Genomic DNA, 12,941 nt, shown 5'->3' on the forward strand with positions numbered 1-12,941 from the left:
TGGCCAGAACCCATTTAAGCAATGAAGCGCAACAGTCATTTTTGTAAATGGGAAAGACATTTTGAAAAATGTAGGTTTTGTGCCTCAACATTTACTTCCTGGTTTGAGACCATGAATATAACGTCCCATGAAGTGTAATGATGGGATATAGTGGAAATGAATTAGCCTGTTGTTGTTATCTCTGCCATCTGATAGGTCTGCATTTGATAACTCTTTTAGACATGTAGGCCTACATGTTATGAACTGGCATTGACATGGTAAAAGTAGGGTTTGTGAATTCATGAATATACCTGACAAATAAATAACATGTATAACACATTTTGTGATGTGCAGGAACAGACAAATGTCCTGTCTTGACTTTTTAAAGAGGATGTTCGTTTTATGGTGAATGAGGTGATTGTGGAAGCATTAAAACAACAATTAATTTGATGACATACATGATACAGCCAATTCCGAAATGTCACAATCACTGAAGATAATTGCCTTAGGCCAGTAATCGAGCAGTCAACCAGAAGATGGACTCCTCTCATAATCATTTGACAGAAGCCATATTCTTGCATAAATAGCGTTCTTCATAGTTTTTCCAGTAAATGAGTGAGTCAGCATCGCCCTCTGCTGGTTTCCCGAAGCTCGTGAAATTAACTCCTGTGATGCCAGAACACTCAAAAAGAAGCGCAGATACTCAGAAAGTCAAAGGCGCGCGGCTTTTGGAGAGTCAAGTCTTCACTCGGCAATGTCCCTCATTCGTAGGCTACAGTAATTGTAGTTTCCGTATTCCTCCAGAGAAATGTCATTGTAAAAAGTTATCTGACATCATTATCGTTGCCAAATATTTTTTGGGGGCATATCGTTTCAAGTGTGGGAGCTGCGAACTGGATCATCAGAGCTTTTGATGCAGAGAGATGCCACAGTTCATTCGATATGTAAGGTGTATATATAGTCTACGACCTATGAAATAACTGCTCACAGACTGGGATTTAATTCCTTTACCAAGAGGATTTTGAGATTGTCATTTTTGTGTATTTCCGAATTTGGAATCTGGATTAATGAGAGTGGAAATTGTGAAGGCGCGTTCGGTAGCCTAAATTGTATTTTTTTTGCGCGAATATTTAAATTCTCCCAGTTGTAGTTACGACGGAATCAACTATTTGGAAAGGGAATTACAACACGTTTACAAAAGGAAGAAATTAAATCAGATCCTCACTTTGACAGCTTCTTGACCTTGAATCTAATTAGGCTACCAATTCTTTATGATGTGGATTTATTTCTACCCCGTTTTTTTTCTATTAGGTGAGACATTTATATTCTGATGGTTCTTAAGTTTTAAATGCAGACAAAACAATTTATTCAATTGCACGACATGCATGGAGATAGTTTTGTAATTGTTGTGAATATTCTACATTCATTAGGACTCTTTAATTTGAGGTTGTTTCGCCTATAGCCTACTTATTGTGAAATCAATCTTAAATTTCACTATCGGATCATTAAATGTATTACATTTCAATTGTTTCCTTAATTACCCATAGAGTGCACGTTTGAACTTATTAGGTGCAACATTTGACCTATACTCCCAACTTGTTGTTAGTGCAGATATGTATTGTCTTTTCTCATCTCCTCTGCCTATTTTATTAAGGTTGAGATAGTGAAATAACTCACATAAAGTTAATGCATAGCCTAAACATGATGATGATGATGTTGATGATCTGTCTTGTTGGTAGAAGATGCTCAATTAATGACTTACTGATAGTGGTTATATGCATAATTTAGTTGTACTGCATACTCCCTGTACTTTAAACCAATTGCAAAGTCTATAGCAATATCTCCCTTAGCAGTTTGCAGGTTTACCTGAAGGTATCTCTCATGTCAGTCTTTCCATCTAAATAGGAGTCAATGTTTGTGTCTTTCCTTGTCTATGCCATTCAAGAGATAAGCCTCTGTCTATGTTTGTTATTGATTTGACTGCCATACACAACAACAATATGGAACACTTTAATATTCTGAAGGTAAGTGCATTGGGATCAATGACCACACACAGGCAGCCCAATTCTGATATTTTGCCAAATTATTGGTCGTGACCAATCAGATCAGATATCTTGCTAATAAATGGGCAAAATATCAGAATTGGGCTGCCTGTGTAAACGCAGCCCATGAAGCATAACAGATAATAGACTGAAATATATCATATAACTAGTTGATGCATCAAATGCGTGTGTGCTAATCATAGCATACATACAGATGAACATGTCAAACAACAAATGACTTGTCAAACAACTATCATATATTTTCCTGGGTCTATTTGTCAAAGAAAATCTTGCACCTGTTTCATCCCAGTTGGCAAAACCGGTTGCAATGACGTCATGTTCGGGTTTTATACTGATTTCAAAATGACATTTTTAATACATCTCTTTAGTGACCAGACAAAACACATGTAACTGATTCGAATCTGGTTATCTGACCAGATAACAACCAAAATATGAAGTCTGTCCTCAGACTCCTTGATGCTGTTGTAATCTGGTAATCTAACGTATGTACAGCCAGAAATGTAGTTTACAACCAGAATATGTGATTATTATGTCCCATGCCAAATTCTGCCTCTGAGATTGCAGCATTGTAAGGAGTTTGAGTTTCCAATTGCACAGTAGCCTGCATTTATAATAGGTCTATCAGATTCTGCTCTTGAAAGAAGAGCAATATTATTACATTCTCAAGACGGTTTAGGACCAATATATAGTTCCTAATGGACAACATTTGGCACGGGATGTCATAATGATGTCATTTACTGGTTGATTTTTTGTTTGTTTTTGTAGCTAATACATTACGACCAAAGATGTATTTTTCATGACAACATTGAGACATGAAATATAATATGCCATATCTGGTCAGAAAACCATATAAAAATATTTCAACCCAAACATTGCATCAGAAAACCATCAGAATGGCGTCATTGCAACCACTTTTGTCCGCTGGGTGATTACACGGTTATTTAACTGCATTTCCTTATACCGTATGTGTATGTATTCTCTGCATGTTTCACATTCGTAAACAAAATGTCCAGTGATCAGAAATCCCTTACACCAGTGTTTCCTAAACCTCAATTAGTACCCCACAGCTATTCCACTTATTTCATGTATTCCAGTACTAGCACTCTTGAGTCAATTTTGTCAGATGTGCTAATTGTGGAATATATCAAACACATGGAACGCCTGGAGGTACTCAAGGAGAGGTTTCATACAGCACCAGCGACACGGTAAATCCATAAAATATTCCCATGCTTGTGTAACTCCATATGTCAGACCAATGAAACAGCCTCCTGTTCCCTCCCTCAGACGGGGTTGTGTCCTCCTGGGGTGTTTCCTCGTCGGCCCTGGTTGGGATGGGTGCCCATGGCTGGTTGGATTGCGTGAGGGCCAGTGACATATGCAACCAGAACCCCCAGTGCAGCTCCCGCTACCGGGTGATGCGTCAGTGCCTGGTGGGCAGAGAGAGGGACACCATGCTGGCCAACAGGGAGTGCCAGGCTGCCCTGGAGGTGCTGCTGGTCAGCCCGCTGTATGACTGTCGATGTAAAAGGGGCATGAAGAAAGAGCTTCAGTGTCTGCAGAGCTATTGGAGCATCCACATGGGCCTGACCGAAGGTGAGACTGAAATCAATTAATAAATTGTTTTAAAAAATTGTCTTGTACCATATACATAGATACTTGCATAATGAGATCTGCATGTATGTGTCACGCTCGTAGAAAAGGTTGGACCAAGGCGCAGCGTGATTTGAGTTCCACATATTTATTTAAAGTGAAACTAAGAAAACAACAAACATACAACGAACGTGAAGTCGTAGTGCTCAACACACTAACACAAAACAATATCCCACAAAGCAGGTGGGAACAATGACACCTTAAGTATGATCCCCAATTAGAGACAACGAACATCAGCTGCCTCTAATTGGGAACCATACCAAGAGCACCAACATAGAAATGAAAAGACTAGACCACCCCCTAGTCACGCCCTGACCTACAACACCATAGAGAACCAAGGGCTCTCTATGGTCAGGGCGTGACAGTACCCCCCCCCCTAAAGGTGCGGACTACGGCCACAAAACCTGAAACCAAATGGGGAGGGTAGGGGGGGTGACTAGTGTCGGTGGCGGCTCCGGTGCGGGTCAACGCCCCCGCCCAGACCCCGGATCCGGCCATGGCACCGGGCTGAACGCCGCGCCTGGACTGGGCATCGGCGCAGAGGAAGGCTCCGGCCTTGGAGCGGTACTGAATGCCGTGCCTGGACAGGGCAACGGCGCAGAGGAGGGCTCAGGCCATGGAGCTGGGTTGGACGCCGTGCCTGGACTGGGCACCGGCGCAGAGGAAGGCTCCGGCCATGGAGCTGGGTTGGCCGCCGTGCCTGGACTGGGCACCGGCGCAGAGGAAGGCTCCTGCCAGGGAGCGGGACTGGACACCATGCCTGGACTGGGCATCGGCGCAGGTTGCACCGGACTGATGACACGCTCCTCAGGTCGAGTGCGTGGAGCCGGCACAGGACGCTCCGGGCTGGAGAGGCGCACTGGAGGCCTAGTGCGTGGAGCCGGTACAGGTGGCACCGGACTGTTGACACGCACTCCAAGGTGAGTGCGAGGAGCTGGCACAGGACGTACCGGACTGGGGAGGCGCACTGGAGGCTTGGTGTGTGGAGCCGGCACAGGTGGCACCGGACTGGTGACAGGCTCTTCAGGTCGAATGTTGAGCAGAACACACTTAACCAACATCTCTCTCCTCTCTCTCTCTCCCAACTTCTCCATCGCCTCCCTGATGGTCTCTGGCTCTTCAGGGCAAGTGCGGGAAGCTGGCACAGATGGCACCGGACTGGTGTCACGCTCTTCAGCACGCCTGCGCTGCAGCATACTCCTTGCCAAAGTCATTCTCTGATATCCCTCCTCACACTGCTCCATCGACTCCCAGGCGGGCTCTGGCCCGCTCCTTGGCTCGGCCGACCACCCCTCGTGCCCCCCCCCCCCAAAAAAAAATATTGGGATTTCTGTGGCCGTCCCCGGCGTTGTCGCTGTCCTTCCTGAGTCCTCTGCGACTCCCGCCAAGGAAGGGTCTCGTGTCCTCCCATGATCTCTTCCCAGGTCCAACTCACTTTTCCCTCCATTGCACGCTCCTTTGTTCCTTGTTTGGTGGGATATTCTGTCACGCTCATAGAAAATGTCGGACCGAGGCGCAGCGTGATTTGAGTTCCACATCTTTTATTACTGTGAAACTTAAACAAAACAATAAACAAACTACTACAAACGTGAAAGCCGTAGTGCACAAAACACTAACACAAACAATATCCCACAAATCAGGTGGGAGAAAGGGCTTCCTGAATATGATCCCCAATTAGAGGCAACAATTACCAGCTGCCTCTAATTGGGAACCATACAACTCACCAACATAGAAATAACATGACATGAACATCCCCTAGTCACGCCCTGACCTACAACACCAGAGAGAACCAAGGGCTCTCTATGGTGGGCGTGACAGCATGTGCATAGATAAGAATTAGAAACGGAATTTGATTTGGTGAAATGGTGTTGCAGCAGTAAACTGAATCAAAACACAGAATATATAGATGATAAACATATGCAGACAGAATAACTCTGCTATTATGAATTGTATATGTCATTGATTAAAAAAAAAAAAATTGTTCGTGAACAAACACGTAATCAACAAATAGATCTAATTAGATACAGTGGCTACATGATCATCTAGGTCTCTTTAAAAAAAATGCAGAGAATAAGGAAAGTCTCATGGATTGTATGCTGCACCTGCTACAGGCTAGAGTGTATTCGCAAAGTATTCAGACCCCTTCACTTTTTCCATATTTTGTTAGGTTACAGTCTTATTCTAAAATTGATTAAATGAATTGTTTCCCTCATCAATCTACGCAAATACCCCATAATGACAAAGCGAAAAAACAGGTTTTTAGAAGTGTTTGCATTTCAGCCCTTTGCTATGAGTATTCAGACCCTTTGCTATTAGACTCAAAATTGAGCTCAGGTGCATTCTGTTTCCATTGATCATCCTTGAGCTGATTGGAGTCCACCTTTGGGAAATTCAATTGATTGGACATGATTTGGAAATGCCCACACCTGTCTATATAATGTCCCACAATTGGCAGTGCATGTCAGAGCAAAAACCAAGCCATGTGGTCGAAGGAATTGTCCGTAGAGCCCCGAAACAGGATTATGTCGAGTCACAGATCTGGGGAACGGTACCAAAACATTTCTGCAGCATTGAAGGTCCCCAAGAACACAGTGGCCTCCATCATTCTTAAATGGAAGAAGTTTGGAACCACCAAGACTCTTCCTAGAGCTGGCCGCCCGGTCAAACTGAGCAATCGATGGTCACTCTGACAGAGCTCCAGAGTTCCTCTGTGGAGATGGGAGAACCTTCTAGAAGGACAATCATCTCTGCAGCACTCCACCAATCAGGCCTTTATGGTAGAGTGGCCAGATGGAAGCCACTCCTCAGTAAAAGGCACATGGCAGCCCAATTTGAGTTAGCCAAAAGGCACCTAAAGGACTCTCAGACCATGAGAAACAAGATTCTCTGGTCTGATGAAGCCAAGATTGAACTCTGTGACCTGAATGCCAAGCATCACATCTGTAAGAATTTGGCACCATCCCTACGTTGAAGCATGGTGGTGGCAGCATCATGCTGTGGGGGTGTTTTTCAGTGGCTGGGACTGGGAAACTAGTCAGGATTAAGGGAAAGATGAATGGAGCAAAGTATAGAGAGATCCATGATGAAAACGTGCTCCAGAGCACTCAGGACCTCAGACTAGGGCGAAGGTTCACCTTCCAACAGGACAATGCCCCTAAGGACACACCCAAGACAAAGCAGGAGTGGCTTTGGGACAAGTCTCTGAAAGTCCTTGAGTTTCCCAGCCAGAGTCCGGACTTGAACCCAATCTAACATCTCTGGAGAAACCTGAAAATAGCTCTGCAGTGATGCTCCTCATCCAGCCTGACAGAGCTTGAGAGGATCTACAGAGAATAATGGGAGAAACTCCCCAAATACAGGTGTGCCAAGCTTGTTGCGTCATACCCAAGAAGGCTCGAGGCTGTAATCACTGCCAAAGGTGCTACAACAAAGTACTGAGTAAAGGGTCTGAATACTTATGTAAATATCATATTTCCGTTTTTAGTTTTTAATACATTTTCAAACATTTCTAAAAAACAGTTTTTGCTTTGTTATTATGTGGTATTGTGTGTAGTTTGATGAGCGGAAAAAAATATGTAATACATTTTAGAATAATACTGTAACATAACAAAATGTGTAAAAAGTCAAGGGGTCTGAATACCTTCCAAATGCACTGTATATTGATACCCCTGATGAAAAATATATGCTTTCCATTCTCTGTGAAATAATGGAGCAATAATGCAATTACAGCAGCAAGACCTGTTAGGGATGCGCTATTGGTTTTCACCTAAAGTGTTCCATATTATCATATTATTAGGTTATAAACCCACCGTTCAATGGCCTGGAGCCAGCCACTTGCACAATCCAGGAGGTAATATTTCACTTAGACCTTAGTCCTTCAAAAGCCTACTTCACATTGTCATAAGCGTGGCATGATGAATGTTTCAAGACATCACCGCAGCTGATGTCAAATCAGATCATAAGATCTAATGTAGTCAAAATCTTTGACACACCATATGCTATTCAACTGTGGCTAAGTCACTTTTACCAGGAGCTAACTTCCTATGGCACCAGTCAAGGTATGTCAGTCTCTATGCCTATGCTCTAGGATAGAGGGTTCAAGTGAAATGTTTGGACACTAAAGCAGGCCTATCTGAACAGAGTTACAATTGGACTTACAGTAGGCTACATACAGTAAGCTGTTTTGACAAATACAGACCTCCCCTGTGTCTTTCACTGAGGATACTTGACCGAACAATGCAACTGTCCCATTTTGGCACTGTCCAGGGAGATGAAACAGGCTTTAATGGAGGACAGGGCTCTTACAGTGCAGCTTTAATCTAATCATGATCCATTGTGCAGTCAACCAGGCTTTTGTTAACTGGAAACAATCACTATATAACATTGTTCTCTCGAAACAAACACGAGGGCCGATTCCCCACAGACCCTCAAAAACGCTGCAAGCCACTTAAAAAATGGTTGTGGACAAAACCCAGAAAAAGTTAGGATATTGTAGGAAGAGCACCAGCTTGAAATGTTTTCTCAGCAGATACGGGAATGTCTACGGGCTATGTAGATAATTCCTAAGAGCCAGCCTGTGTTGCTATTGACTAAAATAGCAAGTCTTTTAGGGAATTTTGGGGCATATTTATTAAAGGTTTGTGTGTGCTAAATTGCAGCAAAAATGTTGCATTCTCTGCATTTTGCATAAATAATTGTAGGTAGTGTTAATGAATTGTAGGTAGCGTCTGCTAAATTACATTTGAGTCATTTAGCAGACGCTGTTATCCAGAGCGACTTACAGGAGCAATTAGGGTTAAGTGCCTTGCTCAAGGGCACATCAGCACATTTTTCACCTAGTCGGCTCGGGGATTCAAACCAGCTACCTTTCGGTTATTAGCTCAATAATCTTAACCGCTAGGCTACCTGCCTAGACATTAAGAGGGGCGAATGTTAGAACATTAACAAAGATAAAATGAGCAAAGGCACACCATCTGCAAGTTTCCTATAAATTGATTGTCCTTTTATAATCTTCGTCTTCTATTCTTTTGATTCGTGGATTTCCAATATTTATATTCATGAAATGCTCTGAGCATAGTGCAGGGGTTAGGGCTTACACTCCTAGTGCAATGACAACCACAAATCTCACACATTAGCAGTCTTTACATTTCTGTTTACTGAATTTTCCCTTATTTGTGTGATAAAGAAGGCTATTTTGCTGTATTCCAAGATTAGTGACTGCTTAGACTTTGTTACACTGTGCATGTGGTAGTTTGGGCAACAAACTGGAGGGCGTTGCTGCTGTGAAAAGGACCAGCATTCATTGGGCTACTTGCGCTCCGTCTTTGGCACTCGTTAATATTGTACATGTGAACTGTTAATTGAGGTTTTAAAAGAAATGCCAGCTGAATGCAATGTGTCAGTGACAGATAATGGTTGGCCTTTTGAATAGGTCCTTCTCACTGCCGGACAACAGGGATTTGGAGTCTGAATCTATAAAAGGCGTAATTACTACGTGGGAAGCATACTCTTTAATAACATAAAGGTAGCTGCATTTCTCTTTCGATTAAGCCTCATGGAGAGAGCACAAGGGTTTGAGGCAGTTCCGGCCAGTCAGTTAAGAAGTCCCATTCTTCACATATCACCATTTTGTTCTTTCAAATGAAAGTGAATTGAGCAGATAGCTAAGAGAATTGAAGGCCTTTACGTGGGCGGTTTCCTTGCAGTTTAATTAGTAGAATATATTTCTACAGCAGGGAGCATACGTGAGTCTGTCTCAGGCCATTGTGAAATCTTACATGAAATAACGAAGTAAGCACTTAAAAAAAATGATTTTCCCGCTAGTATTCCAAAGGTCAGGAGCAGAATCTGTCAGTATTCCATGCTAATATCACTACACAGCTAATTTAGAGAGGGGAAATAGGAACCCTATGCCAGCTTGAGTATGTTATTCCTAGGACCCAAGCGGAGTCAAGGGAGAAACACATAAGGTTACAGAGGTACACAGTATTCCTCAGTGAAACCATCATTACCATGAGCAATGGTAGCAGTCACCAGCCATTACCTTAGCCATTCACTGTCATAAGGTGCACATTTCTCCAGTGAGGCAACGGGAGTTTGCTTCTGCATGCTGAATGTGTCCTCTGTTTTTACACATCTCGCCACGCTCGCTAGGTGGGTGCTTCATCATCAGAGGAAGAGACCTGTCAATATTTTTCTGGAACAAATCAATAGAGATTTTCAGGCCCCCCCAAAAACCTGTGAAAAGGATCAATGAAATATGATGACAGGGACGGCATTCTATGTCCTTGCAAATCCCTCTAATGATTCCTTTACTGTAACTGAAGATCTATCGAGCAGATTTCAATATGACTGAAATGACACCCAGAGTGGCTGCTATAGTTGGGAAATTCGCCCCTCTTACCCTGGCAGGAAGAGACAGACTATTTTGCCTTCTGAATACGGGCAAGTGGGGATTTGGATTTGTCCCGCCATAAAGGTTTATGGATGATTGAATGCGGATCATTGGAATCATGCGAATGGACTAGCTATCAGAGCCGTTGCCATTTTCTTCTACACAGATGGTCTTCAACCACTGAGAAATATGTAATCAATATTCTTCATTTATGCAAATATACCAGGTCAGCTTTAAACAAATAAGGTGAATGACAGCTATTAAAATGTACTTTGCTTCAAGCTATAAGCTGTTTGCCAAGACCGGAAAAATCCATAGGACACTTCCATCACCTCAGGAATGTACTCCTATTGATAATGAATATGGGATGGATTTTAGATTCTCTACAGCTTAAAACTCTTAAGCAGTCATCCACTGAATCAACTTAACCCAATGAGTCCCACCGTAACGCCAGCATGTTTCGACCTTCTAACCCCTTTTTTTAAAATGTGGTGTTTAAGCTACAGATTTCTGGGTTGTACCATTGGTGGTTATGATATCCCGATGGGGCCTGGGGTCGGGAATTTTTACAACAACGTCTGTGGAGTCTGAATGATTTGCGCTGCAAACTATTAAAAGCTATCTATAAAAAGCTGAAACTCTCACGAGCACGTACAAATTTTGCTCTATGACGCCCACAAGCTACACAAGAACTGTTAGAAGGTAAAAGGTTCTTCTACATAGAAGATCATCGGAAATCTCAGGACATAGTGTCTATAATACTGTAATAAGCTCACATATTTCCTGTCACAAACTCCATGCAGTTGTCGCTGACTAGTTGGATATTCATTTCTCACGGAGCAAAGAATTTCTGAACTTACAGCATTCATATAAATTCATTTTTATCAGATTTTTGTTTTGGCAGAACTCATTTTTGTCAATAAAACTCATGAATGCAACTGTTTATGTCAAATTGTTTTGTTTTCTACTTGTGGCCCTGGTTGTCCTGAAAATAAAATGGTCAAACACTTTGTTGTGAGGCTAAATATAAGGGCTGGACATGCAGATAAGTGAAAGTCAGATAAATGAAAAGCCGATCTTTGCTGGGATCTTGGGACTGATAGGGTTAAGAGCAATATCCTCCTACAAGGGACTCATGATTGTATGTTTCACTCTGGCCATGCACAACACTAACAGAGCAAATGAAGTCAAACTGAGTCTTAATTACCACGATAAGTTGTTGCCCTCCGGCAAACCATCATACACTAAACAGCTGGGAATAATGTTTTGTATTACCTGAGGAATACATTATTGGTTGGGTGACTGTCACATAGCACAGTTGTTGAAGAACAGAGTGCCATGGCCCCCTGCTGTGAATATGAATCTGTCAAACCCCAAGCGAGAGAACGATGCTGTATTTGTGCAGTTCTAATTTTGCATGGCATGTGATGACATTAGAAAACACTTTCAAAATCCATTCACTACCTTCATTCATGCTATCATTTTATGTTTGACAATGTTATTAATGAATGATTACTTCTTTGACTTACAATCAAATGAATTGTTATTATACACTGAGAATAGCAAACATTAGGCATTAGGAACACCGTCCTAATATTGAGTTGCATCCCCTCTCAGAACAGACCCAATTTGTCAGGGCATGGACACGGGGATGCTGGCCCATGTTGACTCTAATGCTTCACACAGTTGTGTCAAGTTGGCTGGATGTCCTTTAAGTGGTAGACCATTCTTTTTTAATATTTAACATTTAATTTAAAAAATTGTATTTTTTAACCCCCTTTTTTCTCCCCAATTTCGTGGTATCCAATTGGTAGTTACAGTCTTGTCTCATCGCTGTAACTCCCGTACAGACTCAGGAGAGGCGAAGGTCGAGAGCCATGCGTCCTCCGAAACACAACCCAACCAAGCGCACTGCTTCTTGACACAATGCCCATCCAACCCGGAAGCCAGCCGCACCAATGTGTCGGAGGAAACACCGTACACCTAGCGACCTGGTCAGCGTGCCCTGCGCCTGGCCCGCCACAGGAGTCGCTAGTGCGCGATGAGACAAGGATATCCCTGCCGGCCTAACCCGGACGACGCTGAGCCAATTGTGCGCCGCCCCATGGGCCTCCCGGTCTCAGCCGGCTGTGACAGAGCCTGGGCTCGAACCCAGAATCTCTGGTGGCCTTAGACCACTGCGCCACCCGGGAGGCTCTGGTGGATCATTCTTGAGACAAACAGGAAACTGTTGAGCATGAAAACCCCAGCAGTGTTGCAGTCCTTGACACAAACCGGTGCACCTGGCACCTACTACCATACTTTGTTCAAAGGCACTTCAATCTTTTGTTTGCCCATTCACCCTCTGAATGGCACACATACACAATCCATGTCTCAATTGTCTCAAGGTTTAAAATCCTTCTTTAACCTGTCTCCTCCCCTTCATCTACAACAGGGGTCTGCAACAGGTAGATCGCGTGCTACCAGTAACTCAGAGCCCACCTATGAGTAGCTCGCCAAACAATTCTGAAAGTACATGCAATTTTCACGTGTTCCACTGCAAACTGTCATAAACCAATCTCACAAGTATCAGACACCACAACATTGACATTATCTCAAATTTGGTTAGCCACTATTGACTTAATAAGCCAAACCTAACACAATATCTGCCAATTAATTTCTAGCAATATTGCCCCTGTCTGTCTGTGATGCGTGCGATTGTTTGTTTATCACTCTGTGTGTAGCCAGTTGATGTGGTTACCATCTCGTGGGTTGACAGAAATACTCAATTAAATGTTAACTGCAAAGTAGGCTTACCTGGCAGAAGTATATCATGAGTAAGTATATAATTTGTATCTACTATTTGTTATTTGCTA

At 42.9% G+C, this 12,941-nt stretch overlaps 1 protein-coding gene across 1 annotated transcript in view; it reads left to right on the top strand.

Moving 5' to 3' along the window:
• The first annotated feature begins 679 nt into the window (after nt 1-679).
• Nucleotides 680-12,941, top strand: part of LOC106580054 (GDNF family receptor alpha-2) — a 73,551-nt gene continuing 61,289 nt past the window's right edge. The window contains exons 1-2 of the mRNA XM_014160630.2: nt 680-1,290; nt 3,327-3,635. Coding sequence (XP_014016105.1) covers nt 1,251-1,290; nt 3,327-3,635 — 349 coding nt within the window. The 5' untranslated portion in view covers nt 680-1,250. The remainder of the gene's footprint in view (nt 1,291-3,326; nt 3,636-12,941) is intronic.

This window comes from Salmo salar, chromosome ssa20 (assembly GCF_905237065.1).
Source record: "Salmo salar chromosome ssa20, Ssal_v3.1, whole genome shotgun sequence".
Taxonomy (NCBI): domain Eukaryota; kingdom Metazoa; phylum Chordata; class Actinopteri; order Salmoniformes; family Salmonidae; genus Salmo; species Salmo salar.